Source organism: Triplophysa rosa, linkage group LG3, assembly GCF_024868665.1.
Source record: "Triplophysa rosa linkage group LG3, Trosa_1v2, whole genome shotgun sequence".
Lineage (NCBI taxonomy): Eukaryota > Metazoa > Chordata > Actinopteri > Cypriniformes > Nemacheilidae > Triplophysa > Triplophysa rosa.
This window is the reverse complement of record NC_079892.1, coordinates 11,177,134-11,200,874: the sequence shown is the minus strand read 5'-3', so window position 1 is coordinate 11,200,874 and position 23,741 is coordinate 11,177,134. Positions and strand designations below refer to the sequence as shown.

General features: G+C 37.5%; 1 protein-coding gene across 5 annotated transcripts in view; it reads right to left on the bottom strand.

The window, feature by feature from the left end:
* Positions 1–2,060: 2,060 nt before the first annotated feature.
* Positions 2,061–23,741, bottom strand: part of tln2b (talin 2b) — a 132,106-nt gene continuing 110,425 nt past the window's right edge. For 4 of the 5 annotated variants that reach the window (XM_057329222.1, XM_057329221.1, XM_057329224.1 and 1 more), the window contains exons 45-57: positions 21,544–21,710; positions 20,472–20,655; positions 20,074–20,199; positions 18,363–18,479; positions 15,901–16,086; positions 15,265–15,372; positions 15,088–15,193; positions 11,374–11,498; positions 7,381–7,506; positions 7,236–7,298; positions 6,957–7,139; positions 5,710–5,835; positions 2,061–4,893 (exon numbers count right to left, since the gene is read on the bottom strand). In XM_057329222.1, coding sequence (XP_057185205.1) covers positions 4,765–4,893; positions 5,710–5,835; positions 6,957–7,139; positions 7,236–7,298; positions 7,381–7,506; positions 11,374–11,498; positions 15,088–15,193; positions 15,265–15,372; positions 15,901–16,086; positions 18,363–18,479; positions 20,074–20,199; positions 20,472–20,655; positions 21,544–21,710 — 1,746 coding nt within the window. In that variant the 3' untranslated portion in view covers positions 2,061–4,764. Of the gene's footprint in view, positions 4,894–5,709; positions 5,836–6,956; positions 7,140–7,235; positions 7,299–7,380; positions 7,507–11,373; positions 12,865–15,087; positions 15,194–15,264; positions 15,373–15,900; positions 16,087–18,362; positions 18,480–20,073; positions 20,200–20,471; positions 20,656–21,543; positions 21,711–23,741 lie in introns of those variants that run through there. The other variant, XM_057329225.1, reaches the window with a different exon arrangement.

Below are 23,741 nucleotides of genomic sequence, written 5' to 3'. Positions count from 1 at the left end.
AAAAGGCTTTTAAAAGCATTTGTTACTTTTAAAATGGAAACTAATGGATACTAAAAGAATGTAACTAAATATGCGAATGCGAATGTTTCTTTCGAATGTAACATCATCTGCATTCATTGATTCAGTATCGTTTTAAATGCAGTTTTAAAAAGGAACACAACACACATTTGTATTCGTTTCGTTATGAGGCACCATTTTGAACGTACATTATGTTCGGTTATAGTTCACTGTCTGGAGCTGAAGGGAAATGCCACATGTCCTTTTTTGGTCACACACACTGTAATTTGGCCATCAGCTACATCATTCCAAGTATGAACGTGACCACAAATCCCGAAGGAGTAATAGAGACACCTACAGGAGAAAATTTGTCACATCTAATAACAGACAAACAAACAGCACCAACTCTATATATTCAACAATTATAAAATTATGCAAAATGGTTATTATTGTAAAAAAAATCAACGAATGCTGGTATGTTGGCATTTGCTTGCTTTAGTGCCAACTTGGAGATTCTGTACAATTTGACAGAGAAAACCAGTCATTTATTTTTTTGTTTGTACAAATATTCAGACATGCATGTAAAACTTTCCAATTCTGAATCTATACTTTAAAGCATTTCAAAATGCAAGGGTTTTAGTCCAAAAGGCTGTACTTGTAATTATGCTTGTGTGCGGAAAACTTGCTGATGGATAATGGGTGATTTATGTAAGGGATAATGTACAGGCAGCCGGTTGTTATCGCAGAAATAAGCCCCGTTTTTACAGAATGCAGACCTTCCGCAAGGAAAAGCCGTTTAGTTTCGATTTTAAAGTAAGAAACGACGTTCAAACGTCACGAACAGGCAAATTGGTTTAATCATTTGTAAATATAACGTCATATATGTTATTAAAAGACATATTTATAATTCATTTTTGTGTAATATTAAACTGCCCCTCTCCAAATGATTTGCAGCATCCGGGTTACAGGGTGTTATTCGTTTTGAGCGGCAACCCTTGGAATGTCGCAACTGGCCAATCAGAATCAAGCATTCAAATGAGCCGTGTAATAAGTGGTTTTAAAAATGTGGTTTCCAGAGCGGTTATGTGGTCTTTACCCACTGGCCCGGTTTCCACTCCAAATCTGATATTCTGTTCACTCCATGCCTGCACTCTGAAACAAGTTGGGTTGTTTCAACCCATGGTTGGGTCAAATATGGACATATCCGGTTGGGTTTGTTCATACAGTTGCTTCCACCCATCCACAGAGGGTCAAGTTCCTCTTTTAATGTAATTTTATGAGTTATGTTCAATATTTTGAGTTTTTATTTTGAGCCGCAACCGCAAGAATGAGCAACAGTAGTGATGTTTACCTTTGCAAAAACCCCTAACTAGCCTTTTACATGCTTTTATTCAATTCAATCCAGATAGCACAGGAACGTCTGTAAGGGGTCTGCTAAAGATCCGGAGATGTAAAACCAAGATAAAAAAGACATCTTCGAAAAAGCCGTTTTACATCCCTTATAGCACACATACATTTATATCTGCATTTTTTCGATTGTTCGCCTATCTGCAATACCTCTCTACGTCTGCTGTCAGATGTGATATAAACATCTAGAAGATGTCCTCAAGATGTTTATGATTTAGAATGTATGTAAAACTGCTCTTTCTAAGATGTTTTTAAACAGCAGATGTTTTCCAGATCTTTAGAAGACATCTTACAGACGTACCTGTGCTATCTGGGATACATTCTAAATCATAAACATCTAACAGACATCTTCTAAATGCCTTAATGACATCTGACATCTTAGAGACATATTGCAGTTGAGCAAACACACACAAAAAAAACATCTTGCGGATGTAAATGCAGACATCAAATAAACGTCTCCGAGACGTATGTGCGCTATTAGGAATTCAATTTACGTTCATTTGTATAGCACTTTTCACAATGCCATGTTTCAAAGCAACTTTATAGAAGATGTGTTTCAATGTTGATGTACGGTTGATATAATAACTTACGGTTGTAAATAAATCATATCTACGGTTATTTTTAATTCAACAAAACACACGTTCACAAGTCACAGTTCGTTGAAACTCTTTATTTTCAGGGAAATACAAAAAATACTTTCATGACCAGATAAATATACATACAGCATTTTTAATGTTCATAATTATTATTAATATTATCATTAATGTAACTATGTCAGTTGATTAAAGAAAGCACTAACTACATTTCAAAAGGCGATAGTTCTTGCTGTTTTCTTCGGTTCCACTATAAGACACCACATTTTCAACCACAAATTGAAATATCTTCATTCTAGCTATTACATAAAGTAAACAAGAAACAAAACTTCATACATAGTGGTTTATCAAAGTGAAAAACACTTTTTGGGGGAGATGTATTGTAATATACCGGACCAACTGAACGCAGTCTTTCCCTTTGATTCATTACTGTGGCTTGTTAATTCGTGAAGATATATATCTAAACATCTAAAGTTTCATACATGTGGCAGTATAGCGGCCTGCCAAGGCAATCTTTAGGCCTCAGTAGGTACAATATTGCAGAACAGGATCAAATAACCGTCAAATAATCGCCCAACGGACGTCCGATGCAGCGCCACAATGCTGTACTGTACACATACAAAGCTAGTTATAACAGGACAATAAACATGTGCTTCACTCATCTAAAAACAGACAATGTTTTATACTCCTGCGCTGATCTGAGACCAGTTTGGAGGTTACGCTAACATAGTCAAGCTTCAGATCCGTGGAGCGAAATCTGGTCCACAAGCAGCATAAAACAGCAATTTACACACCGAGCTACCAGAATAAGGCACTATGACACAATGCAGTCCAGATTTGAAGAGAAACCGGGCGTTAACACAACAGTCGATATAGTGTAGCTCATCTCTCATAAGTGCCACACGTTATTCTACGTAACGCAGAAAAGTTCTGACCAAAAACATACACAAAGTTCACGGGAAGCAGAATAAAGGCGCGTTATTTGCAGGTAAGTGTACATTGAAAGATCATTGACGCCATTTAATCCTACAAAGCTACAGATGAGATGCTTTTTTGTAGTGTGTTTGTGTCTCCCAGCCATGCAAGTACAACCTCGAACATGAAGTTGATCTGTAGTGGATCCATTTGAAAGGAGTTTAATAAGAAAGGAACCAAATTATAAAGACACGCGATGTTAGTGTGGTATAACATGGTAAAACTATGGTACTTTCATAACAGTTGGTTTAGTGTTAGCATTGCTTTCTGGTTATGACAGTTTGACTTTCTTGACATTTTATTCACTTACACTGTAAGACACACTGTAACAATGTAGTGCTACCATAATAGTCCAAAATACCATAGTCGTACCGTGGTACATTTTGTAATGCCAGTCTTTTGGTGTCTTGTAGGAACAGTGAGATGTTGGCCATGTCCAGAAATGAATACTAGCACACTTCTTAATACTGCACAATGCATACTGTATACTGCCTACTATTTTCATTTGTATATGCGCTTGTATTGTTTACTGACAATATTGACAATATCATTATTGAAATAATAGAAATGACGTCGTTAAATTAAGAAATGGTATTACTTCCTATTCATTTGTCACACTGGAAACGAAAAAATAAGCGCACTGCATTGTGGGATATTGTGTTACCAGCTATGCGCTCTGGTTGTATACTGCAGGTTTTTGGCAAATATACTGTACTGTAAAAGGTCATCTGGTATTTTCATGCATGCAGAAAAGTTGCATATCGTGCGCACAATGCAGAAATCGTATGAACGCTACAATAGTATGCTATTCCAAACATTGTCGTTGTGTTCAGGCAAAAATCATTTCCCACCGACCATGTTTAGAAACACAAATGATTGTGGAACATGTTGTGAAACACTCCTACCAGCGATCTCTGATGTCAGACTATAAAGCATTCTGTTGTCCAACGTTTGGAAGATAACGTATAACAAACTAAATGACAACGCTACGGTTCCTTTGCAGGTCTGTGGTTGTAACCGAGATCTTTCACACCTTTGTTCTGCAGATGCAACGGTTTGCATGAAGTGTCAGTTGAATATCACAGCGTGCTTATTTTGATCAGTCTAACTTACAGATCTGCGCACGCGAAGAGCTACCGGTGAGAAGCTTTAAGCTACTCTTTAACATTTCTTCTATCAATAAATACGACAAAGCTCACCTTGCACATTCTTTCCCTAAAATAACTACTTATAACCTAACGTGACCTAAAACGTAATTAATATACTGTATGTGTGTGAGATATGTATAAGCGCAGTGCATTCTTTAAAAGCTTATAATGACGCCATACCTCATACACCACAACAAAACTTTTCTAGAGTTTCCGCCTGCCTGCTTTAGCTTTCACGACGGTTGATGCATTCAAAAAACATATTCATGACTTAATGACATTGTATAGAACCTTATGGTAAGTTATCATTAAAGTATAGAAGTTACGACGGATACATAAAACGTAAACGCACCCACAAATAAAACTTCTAACAAGTCCTTCAAACTTTAAAACATGACAAACGAAACGAGACAAACGTAACAGATTAGACCCATGGAAGAGAAAATCCATTCGCGCACAAACACGCCCGCCGTCTGTGAGCCAAACGCCCAGTCAGTGGTGCTAGTCCCATGCTGCCGTGAGCCAATCACGTTTAACTTAAGCTATCAAAACAACCAATCACGTAAGACTGTTCCACTACGTGAGGAACGGCCAATCAACGTTAGCAGCAGGCAGATAATCGCGTCCGATGGGAGAAGACGGGTTCAGCTCTGGTCTTCCCGCAGTTCGCTGGGCAGGAATTTGTACTGCTGCTGTCGGATGTGGGCGAGTTTCTTGCGAGCTTCCTCTAACTCTCTCTCTTTTCTGAGCATCTCCTCCTGCGCCGCTATAATCTGGTAATAGTGCATAAAAATGAAAGGAAACTTAGAGGAAATAGTTCGTAAATCCAATGAAAGTGACGTTTTATGCAAGCATGGTTTGAAGAATTATTCAACCAAATTGATGCATGTTTTATGAGTGAATTTTACATTGACGTCATCAGCATATGTTATTAATAAACGCAATTAGAAGGAATGCACATAGATACATAATGTAACAACTTAAACTACCAAGTTTCCTTTTTTCCTCAGTAAAAGCTATTCTTTAGTGAAACCTATAATTTTATAACTGCGCTCTGAAAATATGTGACTTTTTTAGTGTGGATCTGCCAGTTTCCAAAGAGATGGTTTTGTGGATGAAAGATATTTTAATGGGTAAAAAAAGCCTTTCAGAAAAAGGCTGAATCAGTTAGAAAAGCCTATTTTGATTCCAGTACGCATGCAAACGCACACGACATCCATTCAATTGGGTATATCGCATGTACTGAATATTCCAACGCCTTGCCAAGATGAGATGAGACATTCTGGAATTCTGGGAGGAAGGTAGCTTTGAACAGGCAGACACACAGTCTTTAATTTAAGTGCGTCTGGACTGCGATGAAACGACAAAATAAGCTGGTTGCAGAAACAGCGGCCCAATGAAAAATGCCAGCTGTGGCTTTTCGTTACAAAACCGTAGCCTGCAAATTCTAGTTCAGTCGGATCCACAATGAAGCTCTAAATGTGAAATAACTTTGAATTTTTTTCAAAAAGCAGAGCAGATAAACAGAATTGTGCTGACTTTGTAGGAAGTCTTGGAGTGAATGGGAAAGATTCGAAAAGAAGTCTCACCTGAGCGATTCCTCCCACAAATTTCGTTTTAACCACGACGCTGTTGTCTTCGGCTTTATCGAAAGCTGCTTTCTGCGCCGCCTTCACCAAGTTGTCAGACGCCCGCTTGACGGCGTTCCCAGCAGCCTGTGCAAACAAACCACACAGACAAAAAAAAGACTAGATCTTCTGAGGGTGATGATGTAATGCCAATATTTACTATTCAATTGAATTGAATTTGAAAACAAGAACTGTGCACTTTAACATTCTGATGCAGATGGATACTACAAAAAACAAAATAAGTTTGCTTTTGTTATGGTATATACAATTGAGTGTGTAGGAAAAAAGTATGCAAGTACCAGGAGGACACACTAAAATGTAACAGGAGCAGAAGTTGTTGTCTAGACAACACTCCGACAATCAAAATACAACTCTACCTCGTATTTACCAATTTTTTCAGTCGTTATTTCTTACGTAATGTTTGCTATATATTTCATGTATTCATTCAGCATTACGTATTTCTATAATGAATTTATTCAATATTTTAAGTGAAATGGAGTCTGGAATAAGAAGAAATGTAGAATTATCCATAAAAGACAACACGAATTCAAAACAGTTTTTATTGTGAACTGCAGTGTTTATTACTTATTTCATTTATGTGTCCTCATAAGCCCCTCCTCCTCTAACGACAGATAGTATGCAAATGAAGAGGACATTCACATGGAGACGCGTTTACCTGTACACGTAAAAATTCTGTATCATATCGGCGTTTCGTCTTGTTTTGGGAGCCTGAAACCGCTATTTTTTTAAACAGGGTCCCAGACTGGATCAATCTGAAAACGATACCCTTGCGCTTTCGTGTGTACAGCCAATCCGTATATTTTCTAAAACGATGAAGTCATCACACCATGCTCCAAGTCTTATCTGTTTTTAGTGTATCTCTGTGGCACAATTACAGCGCCACATACTGATTTGGCGTGCATACTACATCGCTTTTGAGTGCTTTTGTGTGTAAGCAGATATTTCTTGAGCCGTGTTTACGTAAATAAAAGGAGAAAATAAGATCGGATAGGGAAAGATCTGGCTTCATGTGGATGTGGCCTAAAACAAGGGCTCAAAGTCATTGGCTAAATCTCAAAACACTAGCCAAAAATTGGTCAAGTATACAACTTATTCTGATGAAAACTCTAATGTCTTAACTGAACCACATTACAGGATTAAATAAAATCTTTTTTTGTTTGTTTTTTGTATACATGTAGGTGATTAACCTGCAGTCTTCTCATGGCCTCTGAGTCCTGATCAGCTTTGACTTTACAGGCCACTAGCAGCTGAGCCGTGGAGGCCGCCACCTGTTTGGCTGAAGAAATCAACTTCTCCTCGCTGGCGTGACCCTGAACCGAAGCGTTTGCAGCCTCACACAGGTTACTGGTAGCTGCCGCAACCATCCGGGCCTGACAGAGGCAAAGACTGCTATTAATTCGGTTTCTTTTAGTTGGAACTACTGTTACCATTAACAGATGCATATCAGATGGTATGAGAAGACTCACAGCTGATATCAAACCCTGGGACCACTGGCCGTCATCTACTGCATTGGCGGGGATAGAGCCCACCTACGTAAAACACAACAAGAGTTGAACATGAGAATAATCTGTTTTTAATCATAATAAACGTTGTAACAGGTGATTTTAATACCTTGCCCTGTGCTACGAGTTCTCTCTGAGCAGCCGATGCAGATTTGACCAGAGCGCTGGTTGCCGCGGCGATCGACTTGGCCGCTTCCAGGATCTGCTCCTCGAAGTCCAGAGACTCGTCTGCTTGCTGAGGACACAACAGGAAAGCAGAATATATACTGAAGTGTAGACTGTCAAGGAAAATCTGAAGTATGAAGTCTTCCGGCCTGCTGTCGGATGACACGGCGAATCATGAAACTCTTCAATCAGAGTTAAATATTAAAAAATAGATTTTTTTACAAGAAACAATTTTGCTAAAAAAAATGACCACTGACAAAGTCAAAGTGTGTCTTTCTAAAGAATTTCCAGAGGTTCAAAAATAATTCAATTTCATGTTTTTATAATAAAAGTTTGTTTTATATTTTTAATGTCAATAATCACAACTTTATTCATATTATTACTTAAGTCAAAGCTTTATTAATACTCTTAATGGTTCCTATTAACAATACACATTTTTTCATAATAATACTTTTTATTTTTTTCTGGCATCTGCTTCCATAAAGGGGTTTCCCAAAACTTTAGAAAGGTAAAATTAAGTTTCATTCTATTGCATTTTACTGAGAACAAACAGTTTAATGTCAAGATAAATACTTAAAGGGATAGTTCACCTAAAAATGAAAATTCTGTCATTATTTACACAGCCTCTTGTCATTTCAAATCTGTATGACTTTCTTCTGCAGAACACAAAAGAAGTTATTTTGAAGAATGCTGGTACAGAAAACCCCCATTGATTGCATTGATATTGTGTCTATACAGTGGAAGTCAATGGGGACCAACGGTTTTTGGCTACCAACTCCTTCAAAATATCTCTTTCATGCTAAAAAGAACAATTGAAAAGATGCACCAATCTTACTTCTGATATGAGAAGACACTTCACTATACTAACATGAAGTATGAGTACAGTATGTTGGTAATGGCATACTTCTTGTACCATTTTATAGTATGTAGAATGCATCGCTGTGGAAATCAAAGATGAAGTTCATTTTGATTTCAATTAACCACTCCTATATTAGCAGCAGTTTTGGGATTTTATTTGTAGTAAGACTGTAGTCAATACAAATTAACCATTGTCTTTATTCATAACTTTAAATGCAAATGGCAATAAAAAAAACACACGGCAAAAACATGGTTACTATTTGTAAAAAAGACCCCTGATTTTTTATAGTAAGCATGAGTCCATTGCATTGTGGGATTTAGCATTACATTTTAACAAATTAGATCAATTGTGTATTATTTGCTTAAAGAAAATGCAAATACTGTTCACAGTTTACATACTATATGCTGTTGAAATTGTAAGATTACCATGGTAGTATGCATTTCTCAACATAACCAAAGTAGGGAAGGGAAAAGTGAAATCTAACTTTGACTATGTGATCTGAGGGTGACACCTAGCGGCTTGGAGGTGCTATGATAGCATCTGAGGTTTACATTTGACATGGTCAAAGAAACAAACACGACTCAACAAATACACTAAGCTAACCACCTTCGCAAATAGATCTGTCAGAGGCCACAAAAGCACACACGTTCATGAAACACAACATACACACACAAGTCTGGAGACAGAGCAGGACACTGTAGGAATATGTTTGATATATAGTTGGACAGAATAACAACCTAATATATCAAACATATCAAACAGAGCCCTGCAGAAAGGCTTCCAGGTTTACCTAACCTCCAGAACATGGGGAAGAGAAGAGAGAATGAGAGGACAAGGTGAAGCAGGGCATGCTGGGATAGCAGGGGACCAAACAAGGATGGATAGAGGAGGGAGCTCTGGAGAGTTAAGTGAGGAATGAAGATATATTAGGGAGGACAGCCAAAGACACTCCAGGGTGATAATAAGCACCAATGACTCTGTTTTTGGGTCTAGACTGAAGTTGAAAGTCAGTGTCTGGCAGGATACAATGTTGTAAAGTGAACAAGTAGATTCATGTGCTCTAAAACTGATTCATAATAAGTGTTAAGGTGTAATCAGAGTCTAGACAGACAGACATATAAATAGAAAGATAGACATGCAGACAGACAGACATGTAAAGATACATGTAGACAAACAAGACAGATAAGTACAGAAAGACAGACAGACAGATATATAAAGACATGTAGATATAGACAGACAGTAAGAAATAGACAGACAGACATGTAGCGATAGATAGACAGACATGTAAAAAGAGAGAAACAGACAAACAGACAGGCAGACAGACAGAGATACACAGGCAGACAAACACAGAGATGTAAAGATAGACAGACAGACAGATGCATACATGTAAAGACAGACAGACAAAAAGACAGACAGACATTGATACACAGGCAGACACAGACATGTGGAGACAGACAGACAGACGCATACATGTAAAGACAGACGGACAGAAAGAGACAGACAGACAGACAGACAGACAGTCAAACAGAGACAGACAGAGATTCACAGGCAGACACAGACATGTAGAGACAGACAGACATACATACACATACATGTAAAGACAGACAGACAGACAGAAAGATAAAACAGACAGAAAGATAAGACAAGACAGACGGACAAACATGCAGAGAGACAGACACATGTAGAGTTAGATATATAGACAGACAGACATGTAAAGAAAGAGAGACAGACAGACAGACACAGACAGACAGACGCATACATGTAGAGTTAGATAGACAGACAGACAGACATGTAAAGACAGACAGACAGACATGTAAAGAAAGAGAGAAAGAGAGACAGACATACATACACACACAGACAGACAGACATGTAGAGTTAGATAGACAGACAGACATGTATAGACAGACAGACAGACATGTAAAGAAAGAGAGGCAAACAGACAGACAGATATGTAAAGAGAGAGAGACAGACAGACAGAGATACACAGACTGACAGACAGATGCATACATGTAAAGATGCGCACACACGCACGCACACAAACGCACACACATGCCATGTAGAGAAAGACAGGCAGACAGATAGATAGACATGTAGAGATGGTTAGACAGACAGATATAGACAAGCAGACAGAAATGCGGAGATAGACATGTCTGTCTGTGTCTATCTCCGCATTTCCGCATAAAGGGAAAGAAGACACAGAGAGAGAGAGAGGGACAGACAGATGGATAGACAGATAGATAGACAGGCAGGCAGGCAGACAGACATGTAGAGACAGACAGATGGATATCTAAAAGTTGTCACTTTACTGTTAGCAAGTGAACACAAAATGAGCTGTTCTTCTTCACCCTGAGCAATAATTTAAACAGCAGTCAGTGGAATCTTCATCTTGAGCAGTGTGAAATATCAAGAGCTTTATGAATATTCTTCCCCTGAAACAATAACACGATGTTATTAGAGACGTTCTTTCTCTCTACAGTGTTTAGCCTGTGGCTGATAAGATCGTTTCTTGGCAGCACTTTTGAGTTTGCTTTGTGATTTCGCTACAGAGAAGTCATTGATACACCCAAGAGGGGAAACAGTTTTAGCTTTGAGAGGCAAAATGTGGATGGATGTTTTTCCGGCGAAAAGCATCGCTGACAGTCGAGCTATAATACAGATGGATGGAACAATAAAACAGCTCCAGGGAAAAGCGTTTCTGTGCTGACCACCTTCTTGGAGATGAGATTCAGACCGGCTAACATAGTGTAAAATAATGCTGAAGAATATTGAATAATTAAAACGCTAGACGGAAAATATTGTAACCACAATAAAAACAAACAAGAACCGTACAGACGTGTACTTCAAGTTCAGTGTGCTCCAGACTTCGCAATATCAAAATTCTTAAAGAGATTAAATATTCATAACCACAAAAAAGCAACCAAAGCAAAAAGCTGTAAAGATGTTCACATACTTACAAAAAACATAAAAAACACAAACATATCACATTCTGAGTCATAAAATTGCTAAAAACGTGTGACCAATATTTTTGTCTATTTGTGGGCGGTATGTTTAATAGGGCGAGGGGTGATGGATGAATACCTTTGGTTTGGCTCTGGGCTTCAGCTGCTCTAGTTTCTTGGCCGCGGCCTCGATGGACGCGGCGGCACCCAGGAGCTCTGTCTCTGCTATCACAGTAGGGTCTTCTGGGTCCACCCACTCAGAACCTGAGATGATGGACAAACAGTGACCAACATTCACTCAACACATGTATAATATTGATGGATGGAAATGTGATCACATGGTATAAATCTTTCAACAACAACAACAAAACATGCAAGATGATGAAGATTCAAACAAAATATGCTTTGGAGGGATAAAATCACATTCCAACACAAGAAGTGCTTAGAAAAACATAACAATGGCAAACTTAGTTATTATAAATGAATATAATTATTGTTGGTAAATTTGACAAAACCATCAAAATCAGGGTCATACTTTACACGAATTGTAAAAAAATCACATTTTGCAATGAACCATTACCAGTTTTAGCTATTTTTTCCACTGCTTTAATGACAATAAGCCACACCCAAATGTATAACATAATAATAACATAAGACATAAACATAAAAATACTACATATCAAGAATAAAGTGCATCAAGAAATCACTAAAAAGAATTTAGTGGGTTTGAATTTGGCTAGAAGTTATGATTCATATTTTTTTAAAGATTAAAAATATTTATATTAGGGCTGTCAAACGAATAATTGAGATGAATTGCATCCAGAACAAAAGTTTGTGTTTAAATAATACTGTATATGTCGGAGTATGGCGTATATTCATTTTGTATTTGTAACCACATACATGCATGCATATATTTGAGAAAAATATATTGATAAACGTTTATATATAATTATTGGTAAATATAAATTAGTACATCAAAATATTTCCTAAATATTCTTGATGCGATTAGTCGTTTGACAGCCCTAATTTATATCATTTTCTTCTGATTTTGGTAAAAATGTTGGTATAATGACCTGGACATTTTTTGCAAGAGATTCATTTAAATCTTAAATGACTACTAAAAAAAGACTAAAAACTAATTTTCTGGCTATTTTTGTCATGTAAAATGACATGTTTTTCATGATATTTTACTCCAATCTTGTACATTTGCAGAATATTTTTGTAATTTTATCTTTTTATCCAATTATCCAAAAAAATATTTGAAAAATCTGTAAAATTAAAGATTGTTTTCAGTGTATAGTATCGAATTTAAATTGACAGAATTAAAAAGCTGTTTTTTTCTTTTTTACACTTGAAATTATTTTATTTTCTGGATAAATGCACACATCTCTGTACTAACAACCATAGAGAATTCCTTAATAAAGCACTCAAAGATGTCTGTTTCCTCTCAACAGCTTTAAACAGATGGAGCAAATCTGTTTGAGGATTATGTTTAACCTCAGGGAATTCAATTCTATGTTTTCTTCACTCTATAAATCCCTGTGTGCGTCCATGCCGGTCAAGCGCTCAAGTTTGTGCATGGCCTGACACTGGAGAGGATCAACAGTGTGTGTATCATACTCACCTCCATCTGTGGCAGAAGGAAACACAATAACAGCGTTATAGAAGAGAGCTAAAGAGTGCCATCACACAAATGGCTCTATTAAACCTGCACAAATACAGCTCAATTGACCCTCAATCTGGCCTGTTTTCCTCTCAAAAACGGATTTACCATTACTAGACCAACACAAAATCTGTGCTCGGGATTTCAGTCGAAAACACCACCGAAATGTCTCATCCCCCTTGTCCGCTTACAGTTTAATCTGTTTTCCTTATTATGACTGCGTTTTAAAATCCAAAAAGATGTTTGAATAACAGTTAAAATGTGAATATTTTTGACTAATTTACCAATGTGGTTTTGTATTTATATTACGTGTATGCATTTGGCACATGCTTTTATGCAGGGTTGCCAAATCTGCATTTTTAATGAGTAACTGAGCTTTTTTAACTGTCGCTGTGGTTTGTTTTTTTAGCAGATTAAAGGCAGGATTTCGTTCATCAGATTTTTTCTTATGGCAACGAACTGTGTTCATTATTACTATAATACGGGGCTTTTTAAGAAAGCGTTTTAATAGAAGAAATTGTATGTAATGCGTATAAATTAGGGCTCGAACAAACGATTATTTTGATAATCGATTAGTTGGACGATTATTTTTTCGATTAATCGGTTAATCGGATAAATATTTAATTACATCTTTTGCTTATAATAACTAAATCAGAAATGGGAAAAGTATACACAACTGAACTCATTAGACGCATCCACAGAGAGACACGTCTGACTTTAAAAGGGAAGACGCGCTTGATTTATAACTTCACAGCTCGCAAGTGATGTCACAGACCAACTAATCGATGATTATTATCGATTTTATCGATTAGTTGTTACAGCCCTAATATAAATGACTGTAAAATATGTATTGTAAGTATTGGAATTGAGTATTTAGAGTTTTGGTATTAGGGATGGAGTCAGTACCATCATAGAGGCTAGTTATGACTGACCATTGAACTGGTTTTATTATGCAGAACTGGTAAAAGTTTTGTATAACTTGACAAAAGTGTTTCTCATGATCTTAAAAATCTTTAACCTAAAAGTGTATGTTTCAATGTTTAAACAAACAGACAAAAAAAATTGAGCCAACATATTAACTTCTTTTATTAGAAAACAACATTTTATTATTCTATAATTGATTTTTGGACCAAATAATGAATTAAAAACAGGTTAAAGACCTAAAGAAGCTGGATGCAGAGTTACAATAGTGTTTTATATTTAGTTTTATATTTAAATTAGCTTTTATTTTTTAGCTTTTTTGTTTTTATGTAAAATTTAGTTAAAGTATTAGATATTTTGCTATATGCTTTTGTCATTTTATAATTTATTTTTTTATTTTATGTTGCTATATAAAATTAATTATTTTTATTTTAGTTTTTTTTTCATTATTATAAATTCAGTGCTTCATTATTTTCAAGTTTTTCCAATAATTTTTAGGTCAATATTCTATTTGGTTTTAATAAACAGAGACGGTTTCAAAGTTTTAATTTTAGTAAACTAAAATAACCTTGGCAGGGTGATAAAATGCCAAGTAAACAAATATGCAAATTCTAGTCAAAGGGTGACCACGGCACTTTGAAGATTTTATATTAGCTGCTTTTAGTCACAACACATTACAATTGTGTAATTCCATAGTTTGAATGTGTTTACTATTGTTCTAAAATGTAAAAAATAAAGCATAAGCGGTCCTACACTTTTGACCGGCAGTGTACATATTTTCACCATCTGGCAACGCCATGCAATGCTTTACCAATAGAGCTACAGGAACACATTAGCTCCATTTAAGTAAATTAAAACATTATGGCTCCTCAAACCAAAATGGTATTCTGTTTCAGCCATGCATAAAATCACAGAGGAACCCTGAATTCGGTTCCTAAAAATTCCCCAATATCACAAATGTAATTTAGATTTGCATTAGGTAATTTTAAAAACGCTATCTTATGTCAACCTTAAATATTTTGATTGGCATCAAGTTTTTTCCACTGGCCAAGAATGGTCTGTTCTGTTCTGGAGCATGTAACTGCATTTCCGACTTTAACCAGCTGAACAAATAAAACAAGCTGTACTGTTAGGAAGTCCATGAGACAAAGAGGAACTGATATGCAGATTACTGTGTTTTAATAAACTGATATGAAGTTTATTATAGTGCGAGATTACTAACACAATAACCTGTATCAGCTGTCTTTGTGCATGTGTGAGTTTGCTCACCTTTCATAGCTTCGGCGGTCTGAATGAGCTCTGTGACCGAGCTGGCCACTTTTTTGGAAAGGGCGATCAGCTGCTGTTTCTGTTCGGCTGTTGGTTTCTGCAGGACCTGTGTAGAGTAAACACACACAGTTACGAGTGCACACGAACGCTCGGCACGTGATAAAAACTCACACTCACGAGAAGAACGTGTTCCAGCAGGTCGATGTATCCGGTGGTGCACTCGATACCGTACAGAAGAGCTTTATTCCTCACATCCTTGCATACTTCTGGGTGGAACGCGGCTTGCTGATAAACACAGATACATAATTATTTACCACACGTGACCTGCGGTACACAACGTGCCTGATTCAGGTAACAATGTGCCCGATTCATATTACTTTGGAAAATAGAAGCCACTTTTGTAGTGCTGTAAAATGAATGGTTATGCAGAAAACAATATATACAATTAAGATTTTTTAAGAAAGGGAACGATCAAACCAATATAAGATGTTGAAGAGTTAAATGTCGAGGTGTAGCACTTCAAAAAAAAGGAATGTTTTTTTTTCTTAATGAATCAGTCTGCTGTAGGAAATGCAGTACATCAAAATGACACCGGGTGGCGCAATTTAGGGCTCAAAAGTAGGACAGATCTGGTTGACATAGAAAAGTATTCAAATGTACATACGGAGCAGTTGCGCCAGCTTAACTAACTGTGTGTGTGTGCGTGTGTGTGTATACACAGTGTTTGTAAATGTGCAGTTGTTTATGCGGTTTACCACCTTACAGTGGGTCAGCATGTGATGTGTGTGTGTGTGTGTGTGCGTGTATAAGCACCTTGCAGGTGGTGAGCATGTCAGTGAGGGCTTTGCGACTCAGGTTGGCAGTGGATATCACATCCTCCTGCTGGGCAGAGTTGCCTGCTGCCACAGCTTTGGCCGTGGCTATGGTGATGCCCTTGGTCATGCGGATGAACTCTTCCGGGGTGGTGGATTTCTCCGGAACGTCCTTGGACTGGAAAACCTAGAACACAGGTGATGCAACAGTGAGGCAAAACCAAACTTTTAGGACATTTTTGTACATAGTGTACATCTTCTTGTACAAGTGATCTTGTACAAGTGATACTTCGCCCAAAAATGAAAATTCTGTCATCATTAACTCACCTTCGAGTTGTTCCAAATCTGTATAAATTTCCAGATAACCAGACAGATTTTGCCCCCTGTTGACTACCATAATAGGACAAAATACAATGGTAGTCAAAAGTGCCCCAGAACTGTTTGTCGTCCTACATTCTTCAAAATATCTTCTTTTGTGTTCAACAGAACAATAAATATGAACTAATTTTTCCTACCATGGGAGTCAATGGGGGGGGCAAAATCTGTCTGGTTATAAGCATTCTTCCAAATATCTTTCTCTGTTCATCAGAACAAAGAAATTCATACAGATTTGGAACAACTCAAAGGTGAGTAAATGATGACAGAATTTTCATTTTTGGGTGAAGTATCACTTTAATATGTTAAATAAATCTTTCATACTGTGAAAATGTTTCTGTTGCATACGGGTTCTCCTATATTGTAAACTGTCCTTTTACGGTTTGGTTTTTCTTACTTTGTCCTTTAGTGCATTTTTATATTCTATTGTCTTGTATTTTATTGCATGTTGCCCTTCTAGCTCCTCTTCTTGTAAGAAATGAACAAAATAAGAATTTTATTGCACCCAAGTACATATTTATCTTTTGGAATCTATATCTATATTTAGGTAAAATTTGTTTCTGTAATAGTCTTTTTTAACCCTTTCATGCATATTGGTTGCAGTGGAAAGCTATTAAAAAGCCATTTCTTGCTTATGCATTGGTTTTAAGGGCATAGTTGCACATCAACCACTACAGTAGACACAAGTGCATCATCTTATACATTGTCACCTTCACTTAAAAGTGGATAAAAAAAGCAAAATGTGAATAAAAAGGGTTAAAAATCTTATTTTTCATACCCCAAGAGCAATAACAACATACTGAGGTTTTTATAATTCATAAACAGGTAACACATTACATGTGTTAGTATGAGCCCAGTGTGTAAGTCCCTTACCAACCATTATAGGTTCAAACATGCAACCTTACAGACAGCATCCACTGTGCTGCATCATTTTAACATATAGACGATTTCATCTTAACAACATAAACAAACGTCACTGCGCATGCGCACTTTTGTGACCCCAACTTAACTTCCGCTACACATTCACAAACAATAGAGTGCCTGTAGATTATTTCTGATAACAAGCTAAAGAAACCGAGAAGAACCGTTACTTGGCTAAACTTCTCTCCAATATTTTGAATTTAGACTGTGATACCAAGCTCAACCACTAGATGTCAGTGTACCATACGGTTTCTTTAAATGCGACAGAACTACAGGACCCATTCAACAAAGTTTTTATTTAATAAAATCAACATACAACAAAATTCAACAAATCGTTTGTTTAATACAATTATTATACAATAAAACAATAATACAGATTAATATAAACATAAAATAAATAAAATATAAATAGCTATAATATTAGACACTAGCCAAACACAAACTGGAAGTTAACTGGGGGTCAGGCGCACGCGCGCGTCTGATGAAATGTCCTAAATTCCCTGATACTTATCTGATAACAGAAGCATTACAGCCTTCAAACAGGCATAAAATCTCTTGCCTCCTCATCCCCTCATCTCAATCTGTCACACAGCCCCTGATAAGTGGAGTGAAGACGCAGTGAGAGGAGAACGAGGAGCAGGTGGAGAACAGGCGAATATTCACGCTGTATCCCCCTCTGTATTAGCGGTTCGTATCACAGATGGATGGGTTTTATTTTGGTTTGGGCTGATGCTAATTAGGCCGGACCTAACTGGTGCTAATTCAAGGCCAGACACACAGAGACCGTATTTGCATATCTTAATTAAGATCAAAATGAACATAACATCATTGACATTTCCAATGTAAAGACTAGACTCAAGGGCTTAAGAGTCGAAAAACGTGTTTTGGAACAACTCCGGTACACACAAATACTTATTTAAGAAGTGGGCGGCACTAAACACAGTGTGAGCTGATGTGATCCAGACAGGAACTGAACACCTACTGACCTGCCAATCAAACACAGTGATGCTTACACTCCCCTTAAGATTCAGTCACAGGAGATTCACTGCAGATGCATGTTACTGCGAGGTGTAAATTAAAATCTGTCTCGTCTGGCCACTGCCAAACGGATCACACAAAACACTGATGGGCGCCAAAAGTGTAAAAAAGGCTAAAAATGTTTCGTACTGTAAGTTCCTGTTTGATGCACTCGATAGTGGCTTCCAATGCTCTCGTCCCGCGAGTGGCTTCATCCTCCACTGCTTTCACAGTCTTTAGTAGAGACGTTACGTTCGTCACCATTACCTACAACACCAAAACAAATAACCAGAGGTCAGATTTGCTTAGAAATGCTGTTCCTGTGTTGGGTATGAGAGCTAAAATGACAACTATAGAACAACATTTTTGTAAAGTTTTGTTCGTGACATTTAAACAAATTAGTCAGCAGCACTGATATAAAACAAACCACCTAACTAAACATTAGGGAGGGGGAATGAGATTATGTTTCATTTAACCCCTTTATAAATGGGTGTAACCATAAATATATATTTTTAGTTTTTTGGGGGGGCATTCAACTACGATGTCAAATAAAAAACTTTTACTATAACTTTAACTTTATACTTCTCAACAATTAAATTAAAAACCTTTTCAAAAAGCATTACTTTAAAATAAATGACTCAAGATAAGGCTAGAGTAAATATATAAGTTTCTTAGTTGATTTGATCTGTTTAGCCCTCTAAAAATACATTTGACCAAAATTATGGCTGTCCTAAAACATTTTATGAAAATGATCCCACCTATAACAGTATGACTGATTTACTTGGTAATTATATCCAAAAATATGCTGGTGAAAATGGAGCAGTCGAGTGTGCGCTGTCAAATAATTGAGAGAGGTCTGTCTCCTAGGTTTAGTTAAAAACCTCTCTCAAATCTCAACCAAAACATTAGCAAAGTCTCTTATGTTTTAATGGACTAAAGATGAAGTCTATAATGAATTGTAGCCTTACTTTAAGCAAACTTTCAAACATAAAAGGAACAAATGGGGAAAACCCAGGAAAACAAAAGGGGGCCCGACGCTAAACCCTTGGGGTTACCACACTACTTTAAACATGAACTAAAAAAACAATGAATGGGAAACCCCAGAAGACCTCAAGTTAACATGTGTTGGAGGAATGTTGAAAAAGGAAATCTGCGTCAAGGTCACAAGGGCGTCACAGACTGCATTAAGACTCAACACTTAAATATGTTAAACAAAACATATCGTAGACGTGGAGGTTAATCCCAAATGTTAAACAGAAAAAGTGAATGAAAAAGGATTAGGGAAAGATGGAAACGCAAGATGTGTAGTAAACATCAAATTTCTGTTCGTACAGGCCTGAGGAACGCTCTTCTGCTGAATATGATAAACAGTGTGCACTGATCCACACCGTAACTGCAAAGAAAATCAGCAAGTGCTGTTTTAATTTTCTTTTAATTAGCTTTACAAAATTAATCATTCATGCTTTGCTAGATAATAATAATGTGGAATGGAGGGTAGACGGTAAAGAGAAAGGGAGGAAACCATCCCCACAGTGTACTCGTACACAGCATGGTTTTGTCCCCTGCAGCGTGGCCATTGGGTCGTTCATACTAACACACACACACGCACATACACACACACATGAAACACACACCACTGTAAAATAGTGCTTGATTTGTGGCCACACACAACGATGACAGCCACCGAAGAACGAGATGACAGCACCCAGCCAAGAAAATGATAAACCGGGCCAGCTGTTAGCTAGACGCAAACACACACATGTACACACACACATCCAATCATGATAGCCATCGGCATAAGACATTACTAAGCTGCATAATGCCTTACTCATAAACAGGAAAACACAGACACGCACAGTACCTTGGCGGCACTCTTCAGCTGGTACATAGACGGGTCGTCCGCTGCTTTGCCCGCGGCACATTTGGTGGCGCTAATCAGCTCTGCCAAAGCTTTAGCAACGTCTCTGACTGCGTTTATCAGAACCACCTAAGCGAGAGAGAGACAGAGAGAAAATCTTTATCTGAGCCACGTTTAGTCATGACACTCCATCTCATAATGCATTGCACTCCTCCAGGGGCGTCAGAGAGAAAGACGGGAGTCTTTATCAGCACCAGCTACAGTCACGACACAAAGCGAGTCAGAGCATGCACGCTTTCCGCCCGAGCTACTAATGATCTTCTCATTATGGTGTCAAAATAGGATAACATTTATTTGAGCAAACTGCACATGAAAGATTGCATGAACAGCACAACACGCACCTGTGTTTCCGGGTCCTCTGAGCCCATGCTCGCGGCGCCCAGCTTGACTACGTCTGTGAGCTGCGTGATGGTTTTGGCAGACGACTGGGCCGCCTGGGCGAGTTTGTCCTGGCTCGAAGCAGCACCAGACACGAGCAGCTTGGTGTCCTCAACCAGAGCTTTTGCAGTTTTCAATATGTTCTCCCTGAAGAGAGAAACCAATGAATACACTGGGGGTTTTAGAAACGTCTACTACACAGGAAACAAACAGCCCTGACTAAACTTAATCTTGCCATTGTTGTACATGACTCTCATTTACCCAAAGAAAGTGTTAAGGCTGGATTCAAGTTAAGAGTTTGGGGTCGGCTGGTCTGCAGATTTGGGGCAGTCGGAGTGAGATGCCATAAAATTACATATAGGCCGTTTCTCAATATGCGTGCTTCAGCGGTCTTGAGTCCTTGTGTTCTCTCTCTACATCATCAATAACCATGAAAGTCCGTTCCAATACTCAAGAACTCAAGAACAGAGAACGCATGAAAGTACCCGGATGTGTTCTCGATATCAAGGATGCATCGAATGCAGCCTTGCGTGCGTACGGTGTCAACTTGAAGTCCCAGAAGTCACTGCGGCGCATCCATCAAAGTTCGTTCTTCCGAGGCTGCCTCGCAAAACCGGTCTCCACAAGAACACAAGTCCGTTCTTTGCGTTCTTGGAATTGAAAAACGGCCATTGTGTCTAATGGGTCTAATGGGCTAATCTTATATTTAGTTATTTACCCTCCAACTAGTCATATGACATCAAACGTGTTTAATATTTTTTTGCACCAACTTTGTAGGAAATCTTGTAGTTTATGATGCTCCACAACTCAAATACGAAGTCATACGCTGACCTTCTCTGCATAACAAGACTTTACTGACTGTCCAATGGCCAGGCTACCAATTTCCAACGATCCATTTAATTGTCAACGAACAAAAGTCATTTCACTTGAATATATGTCACAAAAAAGAAGCACAATACCAACTTGTTTCATGGTGACTTCAAAATCTGTTAGGATTTTAAAAGTTGTGTCGTCTCGCATTCTGTTGCGTCTCACCTGTGGTCAGCGAAGGACTCTTCGTTCTCAGCATTGAGCGTGCCAGCTGAAGCAAACATGATGGTTGTGTCCAGATCTGCGATGATGCCGGAAACAGAACTGGCTGCAGTTATGCAGGCCTGAGTTCCTTTATTACCGGCCTGCAGGGCTGATAACACCATGGACACCTGCAGGAAAGAATCACACTTCATTATAAACTCCATAGGTAGCGTCCAGACGACCTTCCAAACCTTTAGGAGCTTTTCTTGGGTGATGATAATAAAATGAATAATGTTTAGACAGAAACACACTTCAAATGACTTTTTAATGCATTTTCACAGACCCGCTACATTAATGGTATGCATTTAATATGTATTGACTAATTTTGTATGACAAACTTAATACGTATACATTTTATTTTATTGCTTTTTGTAATCTTTTATTTAGTACAATATCATTGTAAATCATTATTTTTGGTGCTTGGTAAAGCATTTGATTTGGGCCACTAAGCAACTGCTTAAAAGCCACAGAGAAGACCCTAGCAGCCACATTTTCTCAAGACTACTTCAAACACATAGCAACCACCTGAAATACCCTAGCAACCGCATAGAAATACTCAAAAAGTCACTAACACCATAAAAACTGCACATTAATGATACACATTCACCCACAACACTTATAGAGATAGGTTTCATAATGGCGTTCCCTTATATTTCTTCAGAACATGTCAATTCCTTTACATCAAAACAGTTTTTAAGAGTGAACTTTTGATCTAGATTTGGATTAAAGGGCTGGTACGCCCCAAAATGAAAATTCTTTCATATTTTTTTTCACCGTAATGCTATTTCAAACCTGTACGACTTTCTTTCTTCTGCAGAACACAAAATATTTTGAAAAAGGTTGGTAACCAAACAACAATGGACTCCATTGACTTCCATTGTATGGACACAAAACCACTGAAACATTTCAAAAATATATATTTTGTGTTCCACAGAATAAAGGTTCATATACAGGTTTTGCATGAGGGTTAATAAATACATTTTAATTTTTAGGTCAACTATCCCAACATAAAAGTGATCTACGATCTATATTAAAAAAAACGTTCTACCAACACCATAGAGAAACAGAGAGAGCGCTTAAGAAAAGGATGCTGTAGTGTCATCATCCCCAGCAGATAAATGCCACGAGGGAGGCGTTTAAACACAAACGTCACATTAGAGAAATAATTCCTGTCTGTGTTGAGGTTAGAATAGAGTCGGGCTGGTGGGGGACCTGAACACATTTAAACTGAGCTCATTTCTAGCAGTGAGAGGCAACAGCATGACCACAGCAGGGACAGAACAAACTCCAGCTATTGAGATGTATTCAAAGACAAAAAACATCATGATGAATATAATTCACTGCATATAATGTCACAAGCAAAAGGGGTTTTCTGTAATTATTCGAGAACGGTATAAAAATGGCTGTAGATACGGAATGCACTTTTCACAGCGACTGAAAAAAGGCAGTTAGCTCTCGTAGCTTCATCCACAGGTTTGAGATGTCAATGACATTTAAATCATTTACACAACTTTCTGCGAAATTACAGTTTTTATCATTTTATCACTGATGTTAAACTGTAAATATTGAAAGTTAAATGCGTTTGATGTCAATGTGAGCTGGATTTGCCATCAAACGTTGGCAGTAGTTTTGTCTTGTTTTGCAGTACAAATATCTAAACATTCTCAAATCAAGATGATTTTTTTTTCAGAAGCAAAATGACCTAAGACACCAGGTCTTGTTTCTGGAAAAAAACGAATAAATAAATAAACCTGCTACCAGATAACACAAGTACGTCTGTTAAAGATCTAGAAAACATCTGCTGTGTAAAAACGTCTGATAAACGTCTTAAAAAGGCAGTTTAATATTCATTCAAAACAATTAACGTCTCACAGACATCTTCTAGATGTCTATAGACATCTGACAGGAGACATCTCAGAGACGTATTGCCGTGATCAAACTTAAAAAATAAAATACATCTTGCAGACGTAAATGCAGACATCAAATAGACATCTGCCAGATGTATGTGTGCTATCAGTGTGTTTATGCATAGAAACAAGCAAAAATAGGATGAGAAAAATAAACTTCAATTAAGTTTGACCTCTTTATTAAGTACTTACATTTCTTTTTCTCAGCCCAGTGGCAGATATTTTTGCTTGTTTTATGCATAAATGCACTTT